This window comes from Doryrhamphus excisus, chromosome 2 (genome assembly GCF_030265055.1).
Source record: "Doryrhamphus excisus isolate RoL2022-K1 chromosome 2, RoL_Dexc_1.0, whole genome shotgun sequence".
Classification (NCBI taxonomy): domain Eukaryota; kingdom Metazoa; phylum Chordata; class Actinopteri; order Syngnathiformes; family Syngnathidae; genus Doryrhamphus; species Doryrhamphus excisus.
Window position 1 is genome coordinate 29,753,863 of NC_080467.1, and position 13,783 is coordinate 29,767,645.

At 39.7% G+C, this 13,783-nt stretch overlaps 2 protein-coding genes across 6 annotated transcripts in view; both read right to left on the reverse strand.

Moving 5' to 3' along the window:
- Nucleotides 1-336: 336 nt before the first annotated feature.
- Nucleotides 337-10,281, reverse strand: si:ch211-145o7.3 (forkhead box protein N2). 2 transcript variants are annotated; one of them, XM_058062654.1, is made up of 5 exons: nt 9,880-10,281; nt 4,715-5,315; nt 4,511-4,632; nt 4,370-4,425; nt 337-1,450 (listed from the first exon to the last, which is right to left on the reverse strand). In XM_058062654.1, the coding sequence occupies exons 2-5, from the start codon at nt 5,285-5,287 to the stop codon at nt 1,110-1,112; spliced, it is 1,092 nt and encodes a 363-aa protein (XP_057918637.1). In that variant the 5' UTR covers nt 5,288-5,315; nt 9,880-10,281; the 3' UTR covers nt 337-1,109. The 2 variants fall into 2 exon arrangements, with proteins under 2 accessions (XP_057918637.1, XP_057918630.1); XM_058062647.1 differs by having other exon boundaries at nt 9,831-10,281.
- Nucleotides 10,282-10,777: 496 nt separating this feature from the next.
- The window catches only part of yif1a (Yip1 interacting factor homolog A (S. cerevisiae)), a 35,241-nt gene continuing 32,235 nt past the window's right edge, over nt 10,778-13,783 (reverse strand). For all 4 annotated transcript variants that reach the window (XM_058065191.1, XM_058065190.1, XM_058065192.1 and 1 more), the window contains 5 exons: nt 13,176-13,254; nt 13,047-13,104; nt 12,801-12,956; nt 12,643-12,736; nt 10,778-11,322 (listed from right to left, as the gene is read on the reverse strand). In XM_058065191.1, the coding sequence (XP_057921174.1) occupies nt 11,164-11,322; nt 12,643-12,736; nt 12,801-12,956; nt 13,047-13,104; nt 13,176-13,254 (546 nt within the window). In that variant the 3' untranslated portion in view covers nt 10,778-11,163. The remainder of the gene's footprint in view (nt 11,323-12,642; nt 12,737-12,800; nt 12,957-13,046; nt 13,105-13,175; nt 13,255-13,783) is intronic.

A 13,783-nucleotide genomic window follows, 5' to 3' on the forward strand; every position in this document is an offset into this window, starting at 1 on the left:
GACTGAGGTCTTTCATAAATATAAATATAAATATAAATATAAATATAAATATAAATATAAATATAAATATAAATATAAATATAAATATAAATATAAATATAAATATAAATATAAATATAAATATAAATGTAAATGTAAATATAAATATATTATAAAAATAAATAATATATATATATAAATATAAATAAAAATAATAAAATAAAAATAAATAAATAAAAATAATACATAAAAAATAAATAAAAATAATAAATAAAATATATAAAAATTATTTTTAATATTCTAACTATAGAATGTATTTAAAACTCAAAGACACATTGACAATAACAGAACCACAGATTTAATTAGTTAGATTAAAAAAATACAATCGAGGTGACCAGCGGAGATGACCCTGAAGCCTGAGATGGCAGTGTCATTCTTATGGAAGTGTATGTACAAGATATTCATAAATAAACACCTTTATACTCACAGTCTCAAATTTTATAGAACAATACGGACATTGAATAACAATCCACACGATGACCGAGTATGAAATAAGGACCAATCCTGAATGAAAGCCAAATAAAAGATAAATACATGAAAATATACTATTCTCTAGTCAGTCGTTGCAGCATGAACGGGTCATTGTGGGCTTGTTTTTTTTTTTTAATTATAAATTGAGGTCACAGTTAAGTGTTAGGACTATACTACTATACTATACTAACAAAAGTTAGTATTATATATATTTTATAACTTCAAACCTGGGGTTTTCCACTCCAGAAAAAGCCATACGGTGTACGTGTACACTAACTATCATGATATAATTACTAGCGCATCACTTCCAAGGTGCACTGTATTCGGGTACACGCTCCGAGCAGCCCGATATTTAGGCTACTTGAAGGCGTTATGACGTACATGAGTATAATGAATACATGATGTAACCGTAGGACATAATATGAAGAAATAGTTGGAAGCACATCTTCCAGACCTGAGAATGAAATACAATTAGGAATACTCCAAAAAGTGCTGACTACTAGTACTACTAGTACTACTAGTACATCTAAATCACCGGGGCAGTGCCTTGGTCACAAAGAATAGAGGCAACAAAGATCCAATCCGTGGATATGAATATCTTAATATCCACCCCCCGCCAGGTCCAGGAGCGACCCGGCAGCCTCCTGGGCCTCGGCGTCCAGCTGGAGGATCTCCACGGTCTCCAGGTCCAGCTCGCTGTCGTCGGGCAACACCAGGTACTGGTACTCTTGAGACTGGTAGTAATGCAACTCGATGTAGCCGCTGTCGGACAGGGGGTCTTTCTCCAAGTCCCCGCCGAGCTCCTCTTGCTGGTATTCCACCGGCTCGATGGCCACCAGCTCCTCGTGATCCGGGGTCAAAGGAAAATCCGGGTGCTCGTCAAAAGTTGGATTGTCGGAGGCCAGGCTGGGGGTCAGCATGAGGGAGGGGGACAGGGAATCTGGACGACACAAAACAATGGAAGCAAACGCAGAAAAAAATAGGACACTCTGTGGCAGAGGTGTCTAAAGTGCGGTCCCGGGGCCTTTTGTGGCCAAAGGCTGTATATTTATTGGCCCTCAGCACGTTAAAGTAAAGTTCAAGTACTGAATGTGTACAAGCAGCAAAATAAAGTACTGTGCTTGTAGAAGCAGTAATATAATGTGTAGTTGAAGTATTTGAAATAATGTGTGTGTGGTAGTATTGTGTACATATAAGTATTGCGTACGTATATGCAGTAAAATAAAACATTTTGAAGTATTGTGCATGTAGAAGCAGTAAAAGGATGCATAGATCAAGTATTGTGCATGTACAAGTGGTAAAATTAAAAGTACTTTTGCCATATTCTGCATGTACAAGTAGTAAAATGATGTATAGTTGAAGTATTGTGCATGTAGAAGCAGTAAAAGGATGGATAGATCAGGTATTGTGCATGTACAAGTAGTAAAACAATGTATAGTTGAAGTATTGTGCATGTACAAGTAATAAAACAATGTATAGTTGAAGTATTGTGCATGTAAAAGCAGTAAAAGGATGTATAGATCAAGTATTGTGCATGTAGAAGTGCTAAAGTTAAAAGTACTTTTGAGATATTCCGCATGCAGAAGCAGTAAAGTGATGTACAGTTGAAGTATTGTGCATGTACAAGTAGTAAAACAATGTATAGTTGAAGTATTATGCATGTACAAGAAGTAAAACAATGTATTGTTGAAGTACTGCGCATGTAAAAGTGGTAAAGTTAAAGTACTTTGGACATATTGCGCATGTAGAAGCAGTAGAATGATGTCCAGTTGTAGTATTGTGCATGTACAAGTAGTAAAACAATGTATAGTTGAAGTATTATGCATGTAGAAGTAGTAAAACAATGTATAGTTGAAGTATTATGCATGTACAAGCAGTAAAACGATGTATAGTTGAAGTACTGTGCATGCAAAAGTGGTAAAGTTCAAGTACTTTTGACATATTGCGCATGTAAAAACAGTAGAATGATGTCCAGTTGTAGTATTGTGCATGTACAAGTAGTAAAACAATGTATAGTTGAAGTATTGTGCATGTAGAAGCAGTAAAAGGATGGATAGATCAAGTATTGTGCATGTACAAGTACTAAAACAATGTATAGTTGAAGTATTGTGCATGTAGAAGCAGTAAAACGATGTATAGTTGAAGTACTGTGCATGTAAAAGTGGTAAAGTTAAAGTACTTTTGACCTATTGCGCATGTAGAAGAAGTAGAACGATGTACAGTTGTAGTATTGTGCATGTACAAGTAGTAAAACAATGTGTAGGTGAAGTATTGTGCATGTAGAAGCAGTAAAACGATGTATAGTTGAAGTATTGTGCATGTAAAAGTGGTAAAGTTCAAGTACTTTTGACATATTGCGCATGTAGAAGCAGTAGAACGATGTACAGTTGTAGTATTGTGCATGTACAAGTAGTAAAACAATGTATAGTTGAAGTATTGTGCATGTAAAAGTGTTAAAGTTAAAGTACTTTTGACATATTGTGCATGTAAAAACAGTAGAATGATGTCCAGTTGTAGTATTGTGCATGTACAAGTAGTAAAACAATGTATAGTTGAAGTATTGTGCATGTAGAAGCAGTAAAACGATGTACAGTTGAAGTACTGTGCATGTAAAAGTGGTAAAGTTCAAGTACTTTTGACATATTGCGCATGTTGAAGCAGTAGAATGATGTACAGTTGTAGTATTGTGCATGTACAAGTAGTAAAACAATGTATAGTTGAAGTATTGTGCATGTAAAAGTGTTAAAGTTAAAGTACTTTTGACATATTGTGCATGTAAAAACAGTAGAATGATGTACAGTTGTAGTATTGTGCATGTACAAGTAGTAAAACAATGTATAGTTGAAGTATTATGCATGTACAAGTAGTAAAACAATGTATAGTTGAAGTATTATGCATGTAGAAGCAGTAAAACAATGAATAGTTGAAGTATTGTGCATGTACAAGTAGTAAAACAATGAATAGTTGAAGTATTGCGCATGTAAAAGTGGTAAAGTTCAAGTACTTTTGACATATTGCCCATGTAGAAGCAGTAGAATGATGTCCAGTTGTAGTATTGTGCATGTACAAGTAGTAAAACAATGTAGAGTTGAAGTATTGTGCATGTAGAAGCAGTAAAACGATGTATAGTTGAAGTACTGTGCATGTAAAAGTGGTAAAGTTCAAGTACTTTTGACCTATTGCGCATGTAGAAGAAGTAGAACGATGTCCAGTTGTAGTATTGTGCATGTACAAGTAGTAAAACAATGTATAGTTGAAGTATTATGCATGTAGAAGTAGTAAAACAATGTATAGTTGAAGTATTATGCATGTAGAAGCAGTAAAACAATGTATAGTTGAAGTACTGTGCATGTAAAAGTGGTAAAGTTCAAGTACTTTGGACATATTGCGCATGTAGAAGCAGTAGAACGATGTACAGTTGTAGTATTGTGCATGTACAAGTAGTAAAACAATGTGTAGGTGAAGTATTATGCATGTAGAAGCAGTAAAACAATGTATAGTTGAAGTATTATGCATGTAGAAGCAGTAAAACAATGTATAGTTGAAGTATTGTGCATATAAAAGTGTTAAAGTTAAAGTACTTTTGACATATTGTGCATGTAGAAGCAGTAGAATGATGTACAGTTGTTGTACAGTACGCAGTATTTACAGTACACAGACGCCTGCATATAAAAACGAGGACATTAAAGAGGTTATTGCTGCGTTACCGAGGGAATAGAAGGTTGTCGCTATGGCAACGGAGTGCAAACACTAGAAAAATGTTGCATGCCGAGAAAGCCGGCGAGGAGAGGCCGCAGTAAAAAAACCGACAGAGAACGCCACCACGGAAGAAGCAGAAACGGATAACGCCATTTCCAACCTGACATGTCCATGGAGTCGCACGCCGCCGAGACGCCGTAGTCCACTCCGTCCAGCCTGCACGGACGACAAAGAGACGCTAGGAGGGCTAAAAGCTAGGCTAAAAGCTATAGAGGCTAGCAGCAAAGGTCATCCCACTTACAGGGGCGGCTCGCTGGTGAGGTTCCTGCTGGCGCCGTGGAACGTGTGCGTCTTCCGGAGAACCTCCAGCAGCGCCGCTCGATGCTCCGGACTCACGCACCACAGAGACCCCTTCCCCACCGACTGGAACCGTGCACATATGCAGTATATAGTACATGTACAGTATATAGTAGTACATATTATTACAGTATTTAGATGTCCTCACCTGACTTTTGTCCCTCTCCATGCGACAGAAGCTTTTACTCAAGGACAAGTTGTGGCGCACCGAGTTCCTCCATCCGGCGCTGGCGGTCCTGTAGTAGGGGAAATTGTCCACGATCCACCCGTAGATGTCCTTCACCGGGAGCCTCTTGTCGGGCGAGTCCTCTATGGCCATGAAGATGAGACTACTGAAGGAGTACGGTGGCTTAGCGGACGCGGGATGCTGGCCGGTTGACTCCAGCTGAGCCAGCGGCGTTGGGGCTTTGGAAAGTGGCTGCAGGGGGAGCAGGTTTCCCCGCTGATGCAGCCAGCTGAGGCAGGTCAGGTCGTCCTGGTCTGAGGTGATCGGAGGAGGTCCCGCTTCCGGGTGATGGGACGCCGAGCAGTTGGAAAGAGGCGACGAAGAGGACCGGAGAGAATCCGCTGTTGCCGGAGAAAGGGAGGTTGGGGACGGCGGGAAGGAGATGGGCGACAGAGGGAGGGAGATGTGGTGGCCTGGCGGGGAGAGGGAGAAGGGGCCTCCCAAAGCGATGGGGCACGGAGACAGGCGGGGGGGCGTGGGACAGCTATTGTCCATCTCGTCTCTTTGGCTCTCCTGTCCACCGCTGACAGAAAGACAACAAGACAACATTGGAGTCATCATAAACCCATTTCAACATAACTAGAGCCCTCTACACATTAAATAGCACCCCTATAGTCACATTTACACTCCTATTACCCAATATAGCCGACATGATACAAGAAAATAAGACATATTAGGCATAATAGACCCGTTTACCAACTTTCTAAATATGATTTCAACATAATTAGAGCCCTCTATACTTTAAATAGCACCCCTACAGTCACCTTTACACTCCTATTACCCAATATAGCGGACATGATACGAGAAAATAAGACATATTAGGCATAATAAACTCATTTAACACCTTCCAAATAGGATTTCAACATAATTAGAGCCCTCTACACATTAAATAGCACCCCTATAGTCACCTTTACACTCCTATTACCCAATATAGCCGACATGATACGAGAAAATAAGACATATTAGGCATAATAGACCCGTTTACCAACTTTCTAAATATGATTTCAACATAATTAGAGACCTCTATACATTAAATAGCACCCCTACAGTCACCTTTACACTCCTATTACCCAATATAGCGGACATGATACGAGAAAATAAGACATATTAGGCATAATAAACTCATTTAACACCTTCCAAATAGGATTTCAACATAATTAGAGCCCTCTACACATTAAATAGCACCCCTATAGTCACCTTTACACTCCTATTACCAAATATAGCGGACATGATATGAGAAAATAAGACATATTTGGCATAATAAACCTGTTTACCACCGTCTAAATACGATTTCAACGTAATTAGAGCCCTCTACACATTAAATAGCACCCCTATAGTCACCTTTACACTCCTATTACCCAATATAGCCGACATAATACGAGAAAATAAGACATATTAGGCATAATAGACCCGTTTACCAACTTTCTAAATATGATTTCAACATAATTAGAGACCTCTATACATTAAATAGCACCCCTACAGTCACCTTTACACTCCTATTACCCAATATAGCGGACATGATACGAGAAAATAAGACATATTAGGCATAATAAACTCATTTAACACCTTCCAAATAGGATTTCAACATAATTAGAGCCCTCTACACATTAAATAGCACCCCTATAGTCTCCTTTACACTCCTATTACCAAATATAGCGGACATGATATGAGAAAATAAGACATATTTGGCATAATAAACCAGTTTACCACCTTCTAAATATGATTTCACCATAATTAGAGCCCTCTACACATTAAATAGCACCCCTACAGTCACCTTTACACTCCTATTACCAAATATAGCTGACATGATACGAGAAAATAAGACATATTAGGCATAATAGACCCGTTTACCAACTTTCTAAATATGATTTCAACATAATTAGAGACCTCTATACATTAAATAGCACCCCTATAGTCACCTTTACACTCCTATTACCCAATATAGCAGACATGATACAAGAAAATAAGACATATTAGGCATAATAGACCCGTTTACCAACTTTCTAAATATGATTTCAACATAATTAGAGACCTCTATACATTAAATAGCACCCCTACAGTCACCTTTACACTCCTATGACCCAATATAGCGGACATGATACGAGAAAATAAGACATATTAGGCATAATAAACTCATTTAACACCTTCCAAATATGATTTCAACATAATTAGAGCCCTCTACACATTAAATAGCACCCCTATAGTCTCCTTTACACTCCTATTACCAAATATAGCGGACATGATATGAGAAAATAAGACATATTTGGCATAATAAACCTGTTTACCACCTTCCAAATATGACTTTAACATAATTAGAGACTTCTAGATATGAAATAGCACCCCTATAGTCACATTTACACTCTTATTTACACTCCCAATACAGATTACAATATTAAATAAGACACACTAGGCATAATGAACCTGTTCACCACCTTCTAAATATGACTTTAACATAATTAGAGACTTCTAGATATGTAATAGCACCCCTATAGTCACATTTTCACTCCTATTTACACTCCCAATACAGATTACAATATTAAATAAGACACACTAGGCATAATGAACTTGTTTACCACCTTCTAAATATGACTTTAACATAATTAGAGACTTCTGGATATGAAATAGCACCCCTATAGTCACATTTACACTCTTATTTACACTCCCAATACAGATTATAATATTAAATAAGACGCACTAGGCATAATAAACTTGTTTAGCACCTTCTAAATATGACTTTAACATAATTAGAGACCTCTAGATATGAAATAGCACCCCTATAGTCACATTTACACTCTTATTTACACTCCCAATACAGATTACAATATTAAATAAGACACACTAGGCATAATAAACCTGTTTACCACCTTCTAAATATGACTTTAACATAATTAGAGACTTCTAGATATGTAATAGCACCCCTATAGTCACATTTTCACTCCTATTTACACTCCCCATACAGATTACAATATTAAATAAGACACATTAGACATAATAAACTTGTTTAGCACCTTCTAAATATGGCTTTAACATAATTAGAGCCCTTTAGATATCAAATAGCACCCCTATAGTCATATTTACACTCCTATTTACACTCCCAATACAGATTATAATATTGAATAAGACACACTAGGCATAATAAACTTGTTTAGCACCTTCTAAATATGACTTTGACATAATTAGAGACCTCTAGATATGAAATAGCACCCCTATAGTCACATTTACACTCTTATTTACACTCCCAATACAGATTACAATATTAAATAAGACACATTAGGCATAATAAACCTGTTTACCACCTTCTAAATATGACTTTAGCATAATTAGAGACCTCTATATATGAAATAGCACCCCTATAGTCACATTTTCACTCCTATTTACACTCCCAATACAGATTACAATATTAAATAAGACACACTAGGCATAATGAACCTGTTTAGCACCTTCTAAATATGACTTTAACATAATTAGAGACCTCTAGATATGAAATAGCACCCCTATAGTCACATTTACACTCTTATTTACACTCCCAATACAGATTATAATATTAAATAAGACACACTAGGCATAATAAACTTGTTTAGCACCTTCTAAATATGACTTTGACATAATTAGAGACCTCTAGATATGAAATAACACCCCTATAGTCACATTTACACTCCTATTTACACTCCCAATACAGATTATAATATTAAATAAGACACATTAGACATAATAAACCTTTTTACCACCTTCTAAATATGACTTTAATATAATTAGAGACCTCTAGATATGAAATAGCACCCCTATAGTCACATTTACACTCTTATTTACACTCCCCATACAGATTACAATATTAAATAAGACACATTAGACATAATAAACTTGTTTAGCACCTTCTAAATATGACTTTGACATAATTAGAGACCTCTAGATATGAAATAACACCCCTATAGTCACATTTGCACTCTTATTTACACCCCCAATACAGATTACAATATTAAATAAGACACACTAGGCATAATGAACCTGTTTACCACCTTCTAAATATGACTTTAACATAATTAGAGACCTCTAGATATGAAATAACACCCCTATAGTCACCTTTACACTCATATTTACACTCCCAATACAGATTATAATATTAAATAAGGCCCACTAGGCATAATAACCTGTTTACTACCTTCTAAATATGACTTTAACATAATTAGAGACCTCTACATATGAAATAGCACCCCTATAGTCACATTTACACTCCTATTTACACTCCCCATACAGATTACAATATTAAATAAGACACATTAGACATAATAAACTTGTTTAGCACCTTCTAAATATGACTTTGACATAATTAGAGACCTCTAGATATGAAATAACACCCCTATAGTCACCTTTACACTCATATTTACACTCCCAATACAGATTATAATATTAAATAAGGCCCACTAGGCATAATAAACTTGTTTAGCACCTTCTAAATATGACTTTAACGTAATTAGAGATCTCTAGATATGAAATAGCACCCCTATAATAATCTGTCCACTCATATTAACCAATATAGTGAAGACAATAAGATAAAATAAGTCCTAATATGGACATGTTGATTTGTTGTAGGGTCCCTACAGGGTAGCATCCCTCATTTACAAAAGTTGTATTATTTTGCAGGTGTAGCGTAAGGTGCAACAACAATGATGATCAATAACTAAGTCATGATCAATAACTTAGTGTGCTAAGTGTGCAGTTAAATGTTAGCCATGGGCTCCACTTTCTTCTGTTCATCCACCATAACGATCAAAGTCCATGACATGCACCGGTGGTGTCCACCACCTCCACCGCCATCATGACGTTATAAACCGGTATATTCGGGACTAGACGTGTTCCCTTTTAGCACACTACGTGCACCACAAGGCTCTTGTTGTCTACAAAGCACGCAGTTCAAATAGCAAATGGCGGAACAATATAAAGTTTCAAGAAAGCCGCCTTTTGTTCCCTTCAGGTGAGGCTCGTTCATAATCGTTCTTGTTTCGGGACACGAACAAAAACAGGAAAGGATTCGACTCACCCAAGAAGCCCAAAGAGTTCCAGTGGACACAAAGGAGGTCAAAATGTACCTTGGTCGGGGTTAAAGGTGGATTTCTTGGGGGGCCAAAACCTACAGCCGGGAGAGAGGCGGATCTCCTGGTGCGTGTTGAGTTGTGGTGGCGTTGCCGTGGAAACCAAAGAGACGCTTTGCCTCGTGCGTGTCCGCGAGCGCGCTCCCGGTGGAGGAGCGTCACGAGACAGCAAAAAGCCAAAGATGATGGATTAAATACATATTAAAAAAAAAAACATGGACACCAACAGGAAGTTGTTACTCTCGTGGCAACAGTCTGTAAAAATCATGCTAGTCGGCTATTTTTGTATCTTTGTCACCCCAGTGCTCCATCAGAATAACCTATATTCTACATTCTATATCTATATTCTTCACTATAATGACTTAAAGTGAAGATTTGTCCTTCCGCCTTAAGTATTTAAAGGAAGCAGCGTATCTTGCTAGCCAATACAGGGGCACAAAAAACAAGACAAAATCAAATACGTGAAAATTATTATAGAAAATAAAGTAAAAAATAATAAATAAATTAAGAGTTTGAACTACCATTATTAAGTTTGTCTAATTTGGCCTTCTTCCCCACTCTTTTTGAAAAATAGCGACTTTCGAATAAGCTAGCAAGCTAACCAGCTAGCTTGCTTAGCAAGCTAACCAGCTAGCTTGCTAAGCTAGCTGCAGCCGTCTGTTATGTCCCTGCAATGATGCCGGAGCATGTCCACGTCATGTAAACACAGCCAAATAAGTCATATATCGCGTTATGAACCATATACGGCAACAACTGTGTAATTATTGTATCTGTTGTCTCAAAGGAACTATCCAAAATAAGCAAAATAAAGGGCGGGATGTAGCTAACCGTGAAAGACAGCACCTTTCATGACGACACTGAAGCTCATAGAAAAAGCCTACAATCGACAATTGACTACACAAAGCTGAATATATTTATTTTTTTCCCCTACAAAAAAAAATCCAAACATCATGCTTTGTCATATTTAGATAAATAAAATCGATACAGACATTTGAGTCATGTTTGTGTGCTAGCGACTCTCCACTCATTGACAAACCTTCCAATCTTAACAGCCCTTGTTTAAAAAACAACAAAACGTTAAGCAGCGGAAAAAATGAGTATTTGTCGGAATCACTACACACAACGTTGTATTTTCACCGCTTGACAAAGTCAACACCGTGCAGGCATGGCTGGACTTGGCTGGCAAAAACGTATATTAAAGAAGGCAAGTGTACAAACAGTCACACACGCTTTTTTTGTTTTTTCTTTTTTGGGACGTCCGGTCCCGTGAACGCCTCACAGTCACCTGACCAGGTGAGACGTTAACCAGTAAATGATGACGGGCTGGAAGATGGCGGTCGCCACGGTGATGTACATGCGGACCTGGGGTTTGGCGCTGGAGCCGGTTGCCATGGAGTCCGACGCCAGAGAGGTGAGGATCTTCATTTTCAGGGAACGGACCTGCGCACATAGGAAAAGCTGGGTGAGGAACGTCGACGCTGGTGGCGTCTTCCCAAAAAGCGACAACGCCGGTGTTCCTTCTCGTCGAGTGAACGCTACAGAAACACAGATGCAGCATGGCGGTGGTAGCGGCATGGTCTGGGGATGCACGAGTGCTGGCGACACCGGGCAGCTGCGGTTCATTGAGACAAGATGCGGACTCCGACGTGTGCTGTGACGCTGTGACGGGTCGCTGGGCTGTGCCGCAGTTTTGATGAGACGACAAATGTAGCATTCAAATGTCCTCAATGAACTTGAATGCTAACACCTTAAGGCCATACAAGACATTGATGAACTGACATCTACTGGCCACTGGGTGTCACTAGTGACACGCTTTCATTATTTTCTATTTATTTATCTCAGTCACAAAGCTAACATAATAATAATAATAATAATAATAGTCGTGCGGCACGGCGGTCTAGTTGGTTAGCGCACAGACCTCACAGCTAGGAGACCAGGGTTCAATTCCCACCCTCGGCCATCTCTGTGTGGAGTTTGCATGTTCTCCCCGTGCATGCGTGGGTTTTCTCCGGGTACTCCGGTTTCCTCCCACATTCCAAAAACATGCTAGGTTAATTGGCCACTCCAAATTGTCCATAGGTATGAATGTGAGTGTGAATGGTTGTTTGTCTATATGTGCCCTGGGATTGGCTGGCGACCAGTCCAGGGTGTACCCCGCCTCCCGCCCGAAGACAGCTGGGATAGGCTCCAGCACCCCCGCGACCCTTGTGAGGAAAAGCGGTAGAAAATGAATGAATGAATGAATAATAGTCGTCACCATCGCCATAATAGTAACCCAGGTTACCAGGACTTCCTGTCCACATGCTTGTGTCTTAAACAGTTCATATTATGTCATTCTATCTAGTATATTGGGTAATGAGTTTAAAGGTGATTATTTCATGTTGCAACTTTGAGGAACTCTGGAAGCAATTAAACACCAAAAATGAGGAACACCGTCACCACTTTGTCGTTTTGGCCCGTTATTAAGCCAAAAAATATGCAGACTCAAGCAAATTGGACACATTCTTGGCCTAAATCAATCAAAACTTCAAAATAAGACGTGATGAGAAGTGATATGTGGTGCACTGGCCACTAGGTGTCAGTAACGATCCGGGTGTATAGCTTCGGTCTGACCTGCAGTTCCGAGTGCGGGCTACAGAGCTAGCTTTTAGGGAACTAGTCTGAAAGAAGATAAGTGCTTGGTGTTTATTAACTGCCCACAGTCGGTTGTGGAAGCACCTACCTGCCGTCAATCGGCGAGTACTGTACTTGGGTACTTACTATGAAGAACATAAGGGCACAAGAGGACCAGGCCAGGGCCACGAAGTAGCCATCGCTGCCAAAGATCAAGCCACACAGCATGGTGAAGATCATCCTGGACAGAACACGGCCGTGAGTATGACGGTACCGTGTTGTTCCTGTCGTGGACAAACATTTACCCGACGTATTTGTATCCGCTGTAGGCGATGAGGTCAAAGGTGGACAAGTCGCTGTGTACTGTTAGCAAGTACAAACTGAGCAGCATGACCAGGACCTCGATGATGATCCACACCAGGGCAGTGCTGGCGCAGAGTCCGAGCACCTCCGGACTGAACCTTGGCGCACAGCACGACGAGCCAATCAGCCGCCAGCTTCTAAAAGGTGTGACTTGGTGCCAAATGAAGGAACGAGGGCGAACTCCTCACCTTTTCTGGATGCCCAGAGCCATCCCCGCCAGTAGAACGTAGGTGATGAAAGCCATGGCTGAGGAAGCAGAAGGAGACGTCATTGTGTGGAAAATGCAGGATCCCGGGGTGATTGACGCGCTAGCTTACTTGGTATGTAAAGATCAGGCGCGTTCACATCTTGTCTCGGAGTCAGCGGAGTGTCCCGATGGTAGCGAACTTCCCAATCCTGCCGAATGTACACAGGAAGTTATTCAAAGCGCTGCCTGCACGACTCCAGCGCCACCAGAACCGATAACTACTTTTTAACATTTAGATGCAAGCGTAGCCTGTTCACACCTGGAGGTAAGGAGGAGTGGAACAATTTAGGATTTGACCAAGCGTACCTGTCGGTTTGTGCTACTCAAATATTGCATCACTACTACGAGGAGAAGCAGAGGATAGAGCGGAAGGAGCCACCTGTTGTGGCCCATCGAGGTGCACTGTATTCGGGCACATGCTCCGAGCAGCAAGTATGCCGCTGCGGAGGTCAGGAGAATCAAAGCTGTGGCCCCTGACGCTACAGAGTTTGGCACCAATAGTGTAGACCAGGGGTGCTCATTAAGTCGATCGCGAGCTACCGGTCGATCGCGGAGGTGGTACTGGTCGATCGCTGGTCGATCGCGGCGTGACATTAAAAAAATATCATCCCAGCATCAATGCCGTCACTTGATTGACATACAGGGCAGCCATTCAGATGACAACTGAATGTTGCCCTT

Coding starts and splice junctions, on each gene's coding strand:
- si:ch211-145o7.3 (XM_058062654.1), bottom strand. CDS start 5,287: ATGGACAATAGCTGTCCCACGCCCCCCCGCCTGTCTCCGTGCCCCATC. Junction 4,633..4,714: donor TGGAGAGGGACAAAAGTCAG/GTGAGGACATCT, acceptor GCACGGTTCCAG/TCGGTGGGGAAGGGGTCTCT. Junction 4,426..4,510: donor CTCACCAGCGAGCCGCCCCT/GTAAGTGGGATG, acceptor TCGTCCGTGCAG/GCTGGACGGAGTGGACTACG.